Here is a 14,369-nt window from a genome sequence, read left to right as displayed (position 1 = left end):
TTTGGAGTTGGAGACTATTTATCGAAAATACGATGAATACTATCTCCACCTTTGAAGCCGCAAATATCAGCCTTGTTAAATAACTGGTTAATCTTCAGATGAATTAACTGAGGGAGTCTTTTATTCAAAATCTTTGTGATTTTCGACTGAAGCTTGAATTTTCCATGCGGAGAGTTACTACAAGCAACATGGCTGGTCATCAACAACAACAACTCAACCGAGGAACAGAACGAAAACAACAGCTCAACAAGTAAACAGATTCTTTGTAGCTGTAGTTACAGAAGAAACCGTAACTACAAAACTCATTTTTCTCGGAATATAACTCAGGTAAATTTTCTCATTATTACGTACAAATGTAGCAGGGTCTCACATGAGGAAAATTGTCAAGTGAAATTCCTTACGAGCTGAGATTACTCAAGCAATTAGTGAAGTCGCTTGAAGTGAGTGAAAACAACAGACGTTTTGGGTTCTTAGACATCTTCAAAGAAGCATATACTAGTCATATAATACTCAGATGGCAAGTTTGCATGTGTTCAATATATATATATATATATATATATATATATATATATATATATATATATACACACACATAGAAATTAAGTGAATGTGAGTGAAATATAGTGACGCTGATAATGAATGTCAACAATATTTATAAGAGAAAATATCATAAGAGCGCGTTCTGCATAATATATACAAAAACGGTATAGTTACATATCTGTAATAGACACAGCTGAAAATTTTGATCGACTAAACATGAGAGAAAGCTCCAACAAAATAATTTGTTCAAAATGTTTAGATAATGTAGACGATATAAATTCAATAGTTTTGACTTTTAAAGCGTTTTATTTAAAGTAATGGACATGTTTCGGTCGTTTTAGACCTCATCAGCGAATACTCAATCGGCATTTATATAAATAGTGTGTCTGAAAGAACGAGCGTTTAACTTCTTACGTGCAACGTCTTTGGTCTAATAATGATTCTTGGCTTATTTAACTTTCATTTTCTTTCTAGGAGTGATTTTCAAAAATTATTTAGAAATATTATTTCTAATGGAACACATACACGTACACGAAATACACACATACACAAAATACACACACACACACTCACACATACACACACACACACACACACATACACAAAACACACACACATAAAACACACACACATGGCGCTCACAAGCGAATATGACCTGATAACTTGCACCATACTTTTCCTAGATCCTTCTTTTGTGCCTATGCGGACAAGATAAACACCCTCTCGGTGTTGGTACCATTGACCAGGCAAGAGAGTGTGACAGCAGGGGGGGGGGGAGAACTGCACTAGCAACGCGTCGCCTGGTCCAGGAATCGTGTGCTTATATGAATACCTATTTACATGTATGTACACACGCACACGTATAATAAAACATGCATAAAAAGATATTAGGCATGTACATACACATATACCTACAAACGTGTGCTAATATGAATGACATTTGCTTACATATCAAATGCATACAATTGGACAAGACAGCGATAATTACAACTTATAATGATTGTAATGGTGTACTTTAATGTACATTTCAAGATTTCAAGTTCATGCTCTTTGATTCATTATTAATTATATGATTGACTGTATGGCAGACGACATTTAGTCGCTATAAAAAGCTATCCAGTATAACATACTCCATGACCAGAAAAAAACGTGCGTGTTCTTTGAAGTAATCCCAGCGAAAGATAAAATCTGATCGGTCCAATCTTCCTTTCTCTGTCTACGGAGAGATGTTTATATGTATTAAAAATATTGGATCACTCAATACGGTAATAGTCAAATATTATTTCTCTTCTCTAGGTACAAGGCCAGAATTTTTTTTTTTTGTTTTTTGGTGAGGGGCAGTCGTTAAGATCGACGCCAGTATGCAACTGGTATTTAATTTATCGACCCCCATAGGGATGAAAGGCAAAGTCGACCTCGGCGGAATTTGAACTCAGAACGTAAAGATAGACGAAATACTGCTAAGCATTTCGCCCGGCGTGCTAACGCTTCTGCCGGCTCGCTGCCTTCGATAATAGTCACCTATTGAACAGCATATACCTTCGAAATTACTTTTCAGCATAACGGAATACTCTTTTTTAGTGCATTAGTTCTTTAAAACATTGACTAACGCAATCAGTACTTATTGATTCCAGTAATGTCATAATATTTATTACCTATGACTTTCAATGGACTACATGTCCTTCTCCGTAAATAAATACAGGTGAGTAGTCGGTATTTGAAGAAACGCCAACTAGAATCGAAACCAGTTGAGACCAATCTCCACCTTCTTGTCCAAGAAGAGATAAAGAAGACATTTGTCTATTTTGGCGAAAATGGATTCGTTTAAGGTTGGTCGAAACTTCGTACTGCCTAGAATGGTATACTTTTATGTATATTTCGATACCCCCACACTCATATATATATATATATATATATATATATATATATATAAAGGAATACAAAAAATGGGACAAGAACGCAAAACATCCAGACAGTTAGATGATACAAAAAAGGGTGTAAGAAAAAACAAGGATGCGTCATTCGGAGTTTTCTTTCCTCAGTCGAGTTCCAGATTATCTTTGCAATTTTGGCTGATTATACTCGAGATTGCTCCAATCTGGCCAGCCCCAAGGAAAAAATAAGCTAAGAGCATTAGATTCTTTGGAAGAAAGCAGCGAATGTATACAAAAACAAGGACAAAAAAAAAACAGAGAAATGGTACACACTTACACAAAAAACAAAAGACGAAGACATGTGGTGTAGACAACAAACAGATGTATTAGTATAATGCTCGGGAAGTGAAAATGTCTTTACTGTTTCGAGCCTACGCTCTTCCACAGAAAGGAACGCAAAATAAAACAAGGAGAAAAAAAAAGAATGTGTAGTGGCTAGCGATCTATCATATATACGTATGCATGTATATATGTGTGTGTGTGCTTCGTATATATGTGGTTATGTAGAGACAGATGAAAACAGAATGACGATAAAGCCAAAGTTGTATTCCATGATATGTGATAAAAATAAATATTGATCGTTTGTACAAGTAGTTTGGTTTGATAAGATCTCTGGCCTTAGAGATTTGATGAACGAGGAAGAAAATCTTGGAGCGTAGTGAAATAATTCATTTCATTCATAAGTTAACACGAGATACGTTTCACAACGATTCTATCATCACTTTACAATGCACTGCTGAATAATAGGTGTGCTGGTCGTCGTCAATGCGTAGACACGTTTAAGCCTGTTCAGCTGTCAGTTAACAGTATCCTGTGTCACATTGTGTTCTGTCATTGATTGAAGTATTTCACTGTCGTGGTCCCATTATATCTGTAGTAGAGAGGTTATCTTCACATTTAACATTTAAAACACGATTTTCACTTTGAACAACAGAATTGTTTGGTTTTAATTTACCGGTACACCGAGTTGGTCAAGCGACTAAGGAAACTTCTTCAGTGATAATTCATTGTAATAGTGATTTCTTTTTAAAATTTGGTTGGAAGAACTAATGATAAAAGATTCAATGAATGGAATGTAGTGAAGTTCATTCATATCTTTTCCAAATACGCTCTGAAATTATGTTGTTTCAGTTAAGAATTTACAATGGATCATAGAATCAATATTAACAGTTAAGTGCTCCTTAACGGGCACTTAACTCTTAAACATACAGTTTAGTATGATTTAAGGAAACGAAACAGAATCTAAATAACAAGTTAAATGAAAGGACCTCATTTAAATACATCTGAACATTTAAGCAAAAAGTATTCTATAATGATTTCATATGCTTATGATACTCAATGCCACAGAAGAAAATATATTGTTGCAAACACTTGTGAACCGACATGATATTTGATGATTATTTCTTCAACAGATACTTGCATTTTGTGTTTTTGTGTTGCATTTCTAGAATTCGAAAAGATAAAAAATACAAGCATTTAAAAAATTCTTTTTTGGTATGATCAGTCATGATATGTAGAGTTTTATTCGTTCATAGATTTGTAACCGAAGTACTTTGATAGGCAGAATTGTTTCTTCGCATCATTATTTCTTCTGGATTCCGTTTCTGCATACACCTCATCGTGTCTCGAAGACCTACGTTAAAAAAAGAATGGCCTATGGTAAATTATGGTAAAAGAAAAAAAAACATACATTCATATAAGACTTGGAAGTGATAAATACTCATAACAATTTACTGCAATAAACATTTTATAAACTCGCTGAGAAATTTATTGTTCAATCCTTTTACGCAGCAACTGGCTGTCGACCCTGGAACTCTGGATTGTAAAGAGTCATCTGATATCGTAACAAGATGCCACACCGAAATCACAGTGAATCTACTTTAAGAAAGTAAGATACTAGAGAATATTATTTGTGTATATTTCAATAAACGCTTCAAAGCAGTACACGACCAAAGAATATTAGCTCTGGACGAGTGCTTAGGAATTCCAATTAAAATATCAATTTCCTACCGAAATACAAATTTCACAATAATGAATAAAAGATTTGATATGCTTTAACATCTCCCAAATAGTTTTATAGTTTCTGATATCGTCAGATTTTAAAGTACTTTGATAAATTTCCGTGAGATCTTTATGAATTTCTGAAAATGTATTTATGTTGATTATTGTTTAACCTAAACAAGTTTCGAGGCATCCCTATCTAATCCTTAGAAATAGTCACTAGTTGTAAATATTTTTGTACAATAAAATACCGATTCTGAAAAACAATTGATTTGATGGGTTATTTACGAGGTTAAAACAATTGAGCGAATGAAAATTCAATGAAGATAGCTGTATAATATGTTTACAATTAATATTTTCAATTTCTATAGAAAATTATGTCTTCAACTAAAACTCAATGCAGCATTCTTTGTTTTAAAAAATCCTATGACGTATATGATTTTCCGCAAAATATTTATCTAGTTAAGTTAAATGGCGCACGAAACCAAATAACTTTTATCGTTTGTATTTTCCGTGTCTGAGAATTAATACGGTAAAAGAATTAGTATAATTCCATTTTAACCATATCGCATTATAGGAAGAAAGTAATGGTCTTGTATGCTTGATTAAAATCACTGACTGAAATATAATTCTTGGCAAAAGCTAATGGTTTTTGGACAAAACGATTTAGTTGTCGAAGTGTGAAATTCAATGTTATAAAACTGGATAAATATGTCAAGATCTTTACTACTAATTTTATTCGGCCAATTATTAATATAAATCTTCTATTCTATACTGGCAAATTGGTAGTTTGCGTAATTTCAAGAATAATATTGTACATTTTTTACTACACTGAAATCGCTTTGAATTAGATTTAGTGGCGTAGAAGATGGAATATTAATAAAATTTTGATAGAATTCTTCAATTTAATATAAAGCCTTCATAGTGTTAAGCGTGCAATTCTATCATTTGTTTGTAATTCCGTCGTTATTAGTTTCATAATTAATAGAATTAAATTTAGTGTCATTAGATTTTTTTTTAATGAATATTAGAAATACTGTTAGAAGAAAGCAGATTATATACGTTGCTGTTAATTTTATACAAATATCTGGTTTTGTCTGAAAAAACAAAAATAATCTTAATGGTTTTAAATTATTCTTTATAAGCGTTTCAAACCTGTGGGTGGCAAGTCGAAAGCTGCTGTGGAGATGATCTTTTAGCTAATTTTGACAAACATTATTGATTCTTATTTCGTTCTCAAATTCTGTCGTAAAATCTCTATAAATTCAGTTCAAGTGATCTACTTTGTGTTAGCTACGCGAGAAATCTTGGTAGATGTAAAAATAGAATGTTGTAACGTTTATACCATTTGACGAGAATATTAGAAAATAATTAAATAAAGAAAATAATTAAAAGAAAGCAATACCTTACCGTTACGAAAATTTTCATTGAAGCCCACGTATATGACAGGATTCAAAGCAGCGTTTGAATCAGCTAAGTACTGCGCACAAAACTTAAGATCATAAAACCATGGGCTCAACTGAAATAGAAAGAATCATATCTTTGAAAAAGTCAAGTAAATGATCAATCATACAGTTTAAACGACACGATTTCACTCGTGGATAATTTATAGCTATACAGAGAGAAGGCTGCGGTTAAATAAGAGAAATCAAACGTCTAGAATTAATTCACGTTTAAATTTCGTAAAAGTTTGGACATCATCATCATCATCATCATCATCATCATCATCATCATCGTCGTCGTCGTCGTCGTCGTCGTCATCATCATCATCATCATCATCATCATCATCATCATCTTCATCCTCATCAGCTCCACAGTTAGGAAACTTATTACTACCATCTTCATAGTTCTGGTGGAAAACCCCCGCCACCGATATCGCCTTCACACCTTCTTCTTCTTCCTGTTCTCTCATTATTATTGCAGCATTGACAGACATTGAAAGTTCAACTGTATCGGCAATAATATCTAATTTAGTAGCAACGCCGAAAGCACCTGCATCAGAAAATATTAGCAATTGTCAGGAATTTTTATTTCTCTATTATCAAATCACTCTTTTGCAGACAACGTTGACCACAACTTCAGAATAATTCTTAAAAATTGAGACTGAATAGTGAAAGATCACAATACATCATGCATATACGGTTTTCAGTTTACGGCAATTTTACATTACAATGACCTCCGTGATCAGTAGGAGTCAAGAGGGTAGTTGTTCTATATTTCAGAGATGAGGAAGTCTGTACATTATTTACATTGGACAGATATTTGTCCTCATCTTGTTTGTTATTACCACAACGTTTCGACTGTTTTACGTTCCAGCCTTCATCAGGCGTCCTGGTGGAATTTTGAACCCAACTGTGGGTTCTCATTTCTAAGGTATTTTTTGGCTGATGTTATTTTATTTTGCGAATTCAATTCTAGGCAGTGCCTTGAATAAATAATAATAATAATAATAATAATAATAATAATAATAATAATAATAATAATAATAATAATAATAATCATAATCATATTACTACTACTACTACTACTACTACTACTACTACTACTACTACTACTACTAATAATAATAATAATAATAATAATAATAATAATAAGAAGAAGAAGAAGAAGAAGAAGAAGAAGAATAACAATATCAGAAAAAATACCTTTGGAATGACAACCCAGGGTTGGGCCCAAAATTCTACCAGGACACCTGATGAAGGCTGAAGAGTAAATCAGCCGAAATGTTGTGGTAGCAACAAACAAGATGAGGACACATATTCGTCCAATGTAAATAATGTGAATAATGAAGAGGATAGTTATTCTACGATTGATGAACCTGGTCTGAGAACATGGCACAGACTGGACTCAGTTAAACGCACCCAATGGTGAGGTAGTTGTGTTAAAACGGATGGCAGATTAATTACTGCATTGAAGAACTGAGGCAATAGCCACAACAGGCTTCAACTAAGATTTTGTCCACCTAATTTCACTCAAAAGTTGTCTGTCGGTTAGAATTACTATTTGTAAATCTCACAACGAGAGATATTCAGCAACAGTTCTTTGTAGTAAAGATTGTTTGCCAACATAACATGGCAGTCCTGGTTTAGGACTAACGTTGCTGCAATTTAGCCCCAGGAGACATCGTCTCCAGCTGGCTATACGACACGATTTATGTACTTATATTTTCGAACTAGGGAATCTAGCACCTCCACTCAGCTCAAAACAATATCTGTGTATCGCGATTTTCGGGTTGTTACAGCAACATTCATCCTAAACCAGGACTACCATGTTATGTTGGCAAACAACCTTTACTCTCATGAATAAGCTGTTGGGTAGTGAGACAGAACTGGAAATATTTGTGAATAAAATTTTATAACTTTCTTGTTTTGCCTAAGTTAGATAAAAAAACAAATAAAAAAGAAGCAGGGAAAGTAAAATAAAAATAGCCAACAGAGAATTACCAACCTTCTTGAAATTAAATACTTGGGTAGGACATAAAGCAATATTCTTGGTGGAAAATAGTGCATAATTTTCAAAATGTGTCTAGGTAGCACATGGGGCAATTTCGGGCGCTATGAAAGACGAGCGTTCATCATTTTTATCTCATATAATAGATTACATCACATAACCCTTCCGTTCATCGGGCCCTTACTCTTTGATGGAGGACAACTGAGGGAGTGTCGGGAAATGGGGGGGGGGTCTTTAAACAGGGCAAAGTGTCCATCAGTCTGCAGGTCTGACCACAGCCGACTTCTTTCAGAGTAAAAGTAGAATATACTCAGAGAGAGAGACGAGGGGGAGAGGGAGAAAGAGAAGAAGAAGAAGAAGAAGTGGTGTCAGTGTTCGTGGACAGGTATTTTATTGACCGTGAAAAGATGAAAAGCAAAGTTAACCACAATTCGAATTCAGAGTGACGAGGTCCAGAAAGAATACTGCTCGGCATTCTAGCCATCTACCATCTCGTCCCTTAAAATAATTTGAAAACAAACAGTTTTGCAGGTGGAGCAGACGATATAACCACTACACTAAAGAACCAATGTCATATAACAAGATTTAAGTTGATTTCTGAAGCGAATATTGTTTAATTCCCTTAGAGGAAATAACTCCACATGAGACATAAGGCAGGCAGCTGCTCAAATTTTCCTACTTATCTTTTATATTGACAGACATGAGGTGCATGGCGTAGGGGCTAGGAGAGTTACATTCGCGATCGATACATCGTCGGTTCAATTCCCGAACCAGGTAGCGTGTTGTGTTCTTGAGAAAAACGCTTCATTTCACGTTGTTCCAGTCCCCTCTGCTGTAAATGAGTAACCCTGTGACTGAATAGCCTTCCGATCTGGAGGAACTTTAACCTGCTCGCTTCGCCAGTCCGGTAGCATCATTGGAAAGCTAAAAGAATGCGACACACATTGTGACCGATAGTCTGGCCGAGACCATAACATAGACATGGGGACTAATATTATCAAGAAAACAATATTTTGAAGTTTATTTCGTTTTTGTATCTGGTTTGCAAGATTCTCTATGTGAATACGTGTGTTGAAGCAAATTTTGTTGTGACTGGGGAGAGTCATACTGCCTTAATATCTAATACACTCACAGGTTCAATTTCCACTCATTTATTATTTATATTATTGTTAATATATTTTAATTATATATTTTTTAATATTATTTAAAATATCTTTTATGACGCTCATGCCTTTCTGAATTCCAATACCATCCAACATGTGGTGTAAAACACTAGGAACAGGGTCGCAGACGTGGTTTTTGTCTTTCTTTTTTTCTTCTTTTTTAAGAGTTAATGTCTGTTCTACTCTCTTCGTACTCAACGTTAACGATGCTTTCTTTGAATCGGTATAGAACCCATACTTAGAGAGAAGAATAACATGAAAAGTTTTGTTATTAATCACTATATATAATTAACTGTAGTTTTGAAACAAAATAACTACAGCTAAGCTATTTCTCGTCATATATCAACGAACTTCACTGACCAGGAAGTAAAAGTTTTGTCCAAAGTTTCTCTCAACTATGCAAACACTACTAATATAACAAGACTTATAATGAAAATGACAAACTGCAGATAAATGCTTTTATTAGTTTCATGTTTCATTTTCTCATTAACTCATTCCGTCTTGGTTACAGATCTAACAAAATTGTCTCAGGTTGTGCCATTAATAACACTCATCAAATAAAGATCAATACAAAAGTTAGCTTTGCATCCAGATCTAAAAATCTAGATTATTTCCAAGCTGAGTTCAATATCGAGCTTAATTGGTCAACCGTTGATTATTCGCCTAATTTCGAATGATCCTAATTAAGGGATTCTTAAGAATGTTAAATTAAGTATAATCATACAATGATTTCTAACGTTGCTGTCATCGTTCCTAGTGTCATCGACAAGTTTTCAACAGAATTCTTCTATTTTTGCTGGCAAAAGTGTAAACCATTCGACCGCATAAACAGCATTGATCAATAAAATACTGGATAATTCTTTTTCTACTCGATTAGATCGACCCCAGTACGTAATTGGTACTAAATTTATCAACCCCGAAAGGATGAAAGGAAAAGTAGACCTCGGCTGAATTCGAACTTAGAACATAAAGACAGACGAAATACGGCTAAGTATTTCGCCCGGCGTGCTAACGTTTCTCCCAGCTTGCCACCTTAAGAAAATACTGGATAATAAATATATTGCAATTAGAGGCCCACAAAACGTAACCAAGTGCTTCAGTTGTATTTTTAAAAGCTTACCAAATGTCGGGAAAGTCTTAAAAATACCTTCATTAAATGCTGTTTTAATTACACGTGAGACGAGATGATTCCATTGACGATTAATAGATCTCTTTCGCTCTTCTCGCTTCTCATTCTCTCAACCTGTCTTCTTCAAATTTATGTTTTTCAACAACAGGTAAAGATTCATTAGCCGGATTTAGCTCAATGACCTGAATATTTTAAGGTCAGTCGGGCTTCCGTAATGAGACATTCGTTGAGATCTTTTCAATTAACACAGCTTTTAGTATTCCCAAGAATTACCATAGAAAAGACAAAATGAAAATATATGTTGCGTGAAATGCTCGCAAATTTCTGTGATAACACTAATCATGTGTGTGTGTGCGCGCGTGTGTGTGCGTGTGCGAGTGTGTGTATATGTGTGCATACAAGAATACATATACACACACACACACACACGCACACACACACGCACACACACACATCATTTATCTTTCGTTTCAATTATTAGACTGCGGCCATGTTGGGGAACCACTTTGCAGAATTTTTAGTCGGATGATTGAGTTGTCAAGCAATGGGGAGAACAAATACAGACACAAAGTCTCTCTCTCTCTCACTCGCACACACACACACACACACACACACACACACACACACACACACACACACACACACACACGCCCACGTACGACAGGCTTCTTCCAGTTTCCGTCTATCAAATCCACTCACAAGGCTTTCGCTGAACCGAGGCTACAGTAGCAGACATTTGGCCCGGGTGTTATGCATTAGGATTGAGCCCGGAACCAAAGGGTTGGGAAGCAAGCTTCTTACCACGCAGCTACGATGCGCCTATAAATACACACGTACACACACACGCATATCTCCCCGCACACATACACACACATGCTCAAACCTATAGCTGCTTATCCCAAGGGAATGTGACTTGGCAGCGTCTACCATGTCTCCGCTAGTTATTGTAGGTGCCAGGAACATCGAAGATGTGACATCTGGAGGGAAGGAAGAGGAGCTGCAATGACCCCTAATCGTTACAGTTTCACACAGCGCTGGGGGACCTGAAATTGGACGCACGATTATACATCCTTTACTTGTTTTAATTATTTCACTACGGCCATACTGGAACACCACGACTATTTTTTTTTTATTTATTTCAAAGCCTAGTACATATTCTATCAGTCTTTTTTACCGAACTACTATTGTAACGTGAACATAAACAAACCAACACCGGTTGTCAAGCAGTTGATGAGGACAAAGACATACGCACACATACACACACACAGACACACACACAGATACACATACATATATATTAAACATGCTTCACACATACATTTATATAAATTCATACTTTTGCAAGTATACGTACATTTAAACAAACATATATACATGCATATGTGTGTGTGTGTGTGTGTGTGTGTGTGTGTATGTGCACGCGCGCGCGCGTATGTATGTGGTGGCGCAATGGCCCAGTGGTTTGGGCAGGTGACTCGCGGTTTCGATTCCCAAACAGGGCGTTGTAAATGTTTATTGAGCGAAAACACCTAAAAGCTCCACGAGGCTCCGGCAGGGGACGGTGGCGAGCCCTGCTGTACTCTATCACCACAACTTTCTCTCACTCGTTCTTCCTGTTCCTGTTGTACCTGTATTTCAAAGGGGCCATCCTTGTCACACTCTGTCACGCTGAATCTCTCCGAGAACTACATTAAGAGTACACGTGTCTGTGGAGTGCTCAGCCACTTGCACGTTAATTTTACGAGCAGGCTGTTCTGTTGATTGGATCAACTGGAACCCACGTCGTCGTAACCGACGGAGTGTCACGATATATATATATACACACACACATCATAATAGATCGTTGACCAAACACCATTCAATTTTTTTTCTCCGTGTTTTTCTCCTTGTTTTTTTCCGTATTCTTTCTGTTGAAGAGCGTAGCTCGAAACGTTAAAGACTTTCTGTATTCCCTAGCGTCAAACTAATACATCCTTTTGTTGTTTACACCACCTGTCCTCGTCTGTTGTTGTTTTTTTTCGTACATTCTCCCATATATATATATATATATATATATATATATATATATATATATATATATATATATATATATATATACACACATACGCACATACATATATATATATATATGTAGAGAGAGAGAGAGAAATGTAGAGATAGATAGATGGTAGATAGATAGATAGATAGATAGATAGATAGATAGATAGATAGATAGATAGATAGATGCGTATATAAAACGCAAAATTGAACTAAATTGTCAACCATATGGTTGTATTCGTGAGATTATCTTTCGATAAGGCACGATGCAGTGACAAGTCTGGAACAGGAGAAGAAAAAAGAACATACCAACAGACAACTATATCGAGACCAACGGGTCAAAAGAATATTAGTGTGACTTGAAAATTAAAACAGTCGCCAAGTTAAAATTACCGGTTTTGGAAGCCACAAGAAATATTCCTTGTTGAGGAAATCAGACACCTGATGAATCGGAATGTGGTCAGAAAAATACAGGAGAAAGAAAACGTCTGTGAACCATGATAACACGTTCGCAAATCCAGTACTAAATATACACTTTCAGTTTCATACTGATTATTAAAAGCACAACAGGGTATGAACCAAGCTATCTGGAACAAAGTATGGTTGGACCTGGGTTGTCGGGAAAAGAATGAATACTTAATTCATACGCTAAAATATGATCACGATGTCTAGGTCAATAAAGAACTGAAAGACTTGCTTAAGGCTTAAAAGATGATGAACTAAACAACATGGTTTCCTTTGCAACCTAGCAACTAGGCAGGTGACTGGTCAAAATTTACTCTAAATTAAAAAGAGGAAATGAAAGTATGCATACATCATCTGGAAGAGACCTGGTAGTCATTCGTTGTTGTTAAAAAGAGCACAAGCCCTACAGGGCAGCCTTTCTTAACCTGTTCAAAAGAACAATAAACGCTGGGATTGCCGTGACATGTTGACAGCCAGTTGCACGTACGACACAGGTAGCAAAAAGAGAGAACAAAACAGGGGACGCACGTGGGCAAAAACTAAAATCCTATTGCATGCTTAAAAGTGATGTGTGGATTATGCGCAGGTTGCTTAAACACATTTCACAAGGATCACTACGAAGCACACAAAATGATGATTGATGGACAGGCATGATGGAAGAAAAATATCTGAGTCTGTGCTGAACAACTCCTCATTAACAAAACTGTCCTTAAGGAAGTGAAATAGCACAAACTCCACATTAAATGGAGGAATATAGAACGTAGGGTGGAGATCATAAGATCTATGGAGACAGCCTTTGAATGTCACACCGTGTCACTTCGTTTAGACCAACTGAACTGTAAAAGAAAGAAACGAGTACTTAACACTGAGTGCAATACCGCCAAGAGATTAGGGCAAGGACTTCTGAATAGGCACTCAAAGTGTTCAGTTGTTCGAGGTGAAGCAAGTGGGATTGGACTGACCAACATAAACAGAAGCTTGGAGGAGAAGTAGTCATTATACCAGCAGAAAGACCTGCGTGGTAACTAATCCCAAACGCTAGAGAACAGTAACAGCATTAACAGGACAAGTACAATACATTTTACCGAGAAAGCTACGCCTTTGCTATCCAAGAATAAGAGAAAAGTACTAAGCACCCGAAGAACAAGAAACATAAATTGCTTCTTGTTCTCCACGATGTGACAGACAATGTCGATTGTACCATATGAATATGGAAGATATTACTCGTACCATCATAACTGTCCGAAAAATAATCGATAAGATAATGCCTTTTCATGAGACATGATATTGTCTGTAAAACCGTCTGCAATTCTATAAACAGAAGGATTGTCCTGACCGAAGACATACTAGGAATGTATCCAGAGCTTTGAAAATAAAGAATATCGGTGGAACATTCAAAAATGTATGCATGTATGTATGTTTGTATACACACACACGCGCACACACACATACACACACACACTCTCCTTCTCTTTCTCTCTCTTTCTCTTTTTCTCTGTTTGTCTCTCTCCTTCTTTCTCTCTGTCTTTGTCTATCTCTGCCTGTCTCTGTCACTCTCTGTCTCTGTCTCTCGCTGTCTATCTGTCTCTCGTTCTCTCTCTCTCTCTCTCTCTCACACACACACACACACACACACACACACACACACAC

At 36.0% G+C, this 14,369-nt stretch overlaps 1 protein-coding gene across 1 annotated transcript in view; it reads right to left on the bottom strand.

Annotated features, from left to right (window-relative positions):
• Positions 1 to 3,883: 3,883 nt before the first annotated feature.
• LOC106884237 (neuropeptide FF receptor 2) overlaps positions 3,884 to 14,369 on the bottom strand; it is a 274,245-nt gene continuing 263,759 nt past the window's right edge. Inside the window, exons 4-5 of the mRNA XM_014935500.3 lie at positions 5,886 to 5,994; positions 3,884 to 4,107 (exon numbers count right to left, since the gene is read on the bottom strand). Coding sequence (XP_014790986.1) covers positions 4,004 to 4,107; positions 5,886 to 5,994 — 213 coding nt within the window. The 3' untranslated portion in view covers positions 3,884 to 4,003. The remainder of the gene's footprint in view (positions 4,108 to 5,885; positions 5,995 to 14,369) is intronic.

The sequence above is a fragment of the Octopus bimaculoides genome, chromosome 2 (genome assembly GCF_046866305.1).
Source record: "Octopus bimaculoides isolate indiv1 chromosome 2, ASM4686630v1, whole genome shotgun sequence".
NCBI classification, from domain to species: Eukaryota; Metazoa; Mollusca; class Cephalopoda; order Octopoda; family Octopodidae; genus Octopus; species Octopus bimaculoides.
Note: the sequence above shows the minus strand (reverse complement) of the source record. Positions and strands in the feature narration are given on the sequence as shown.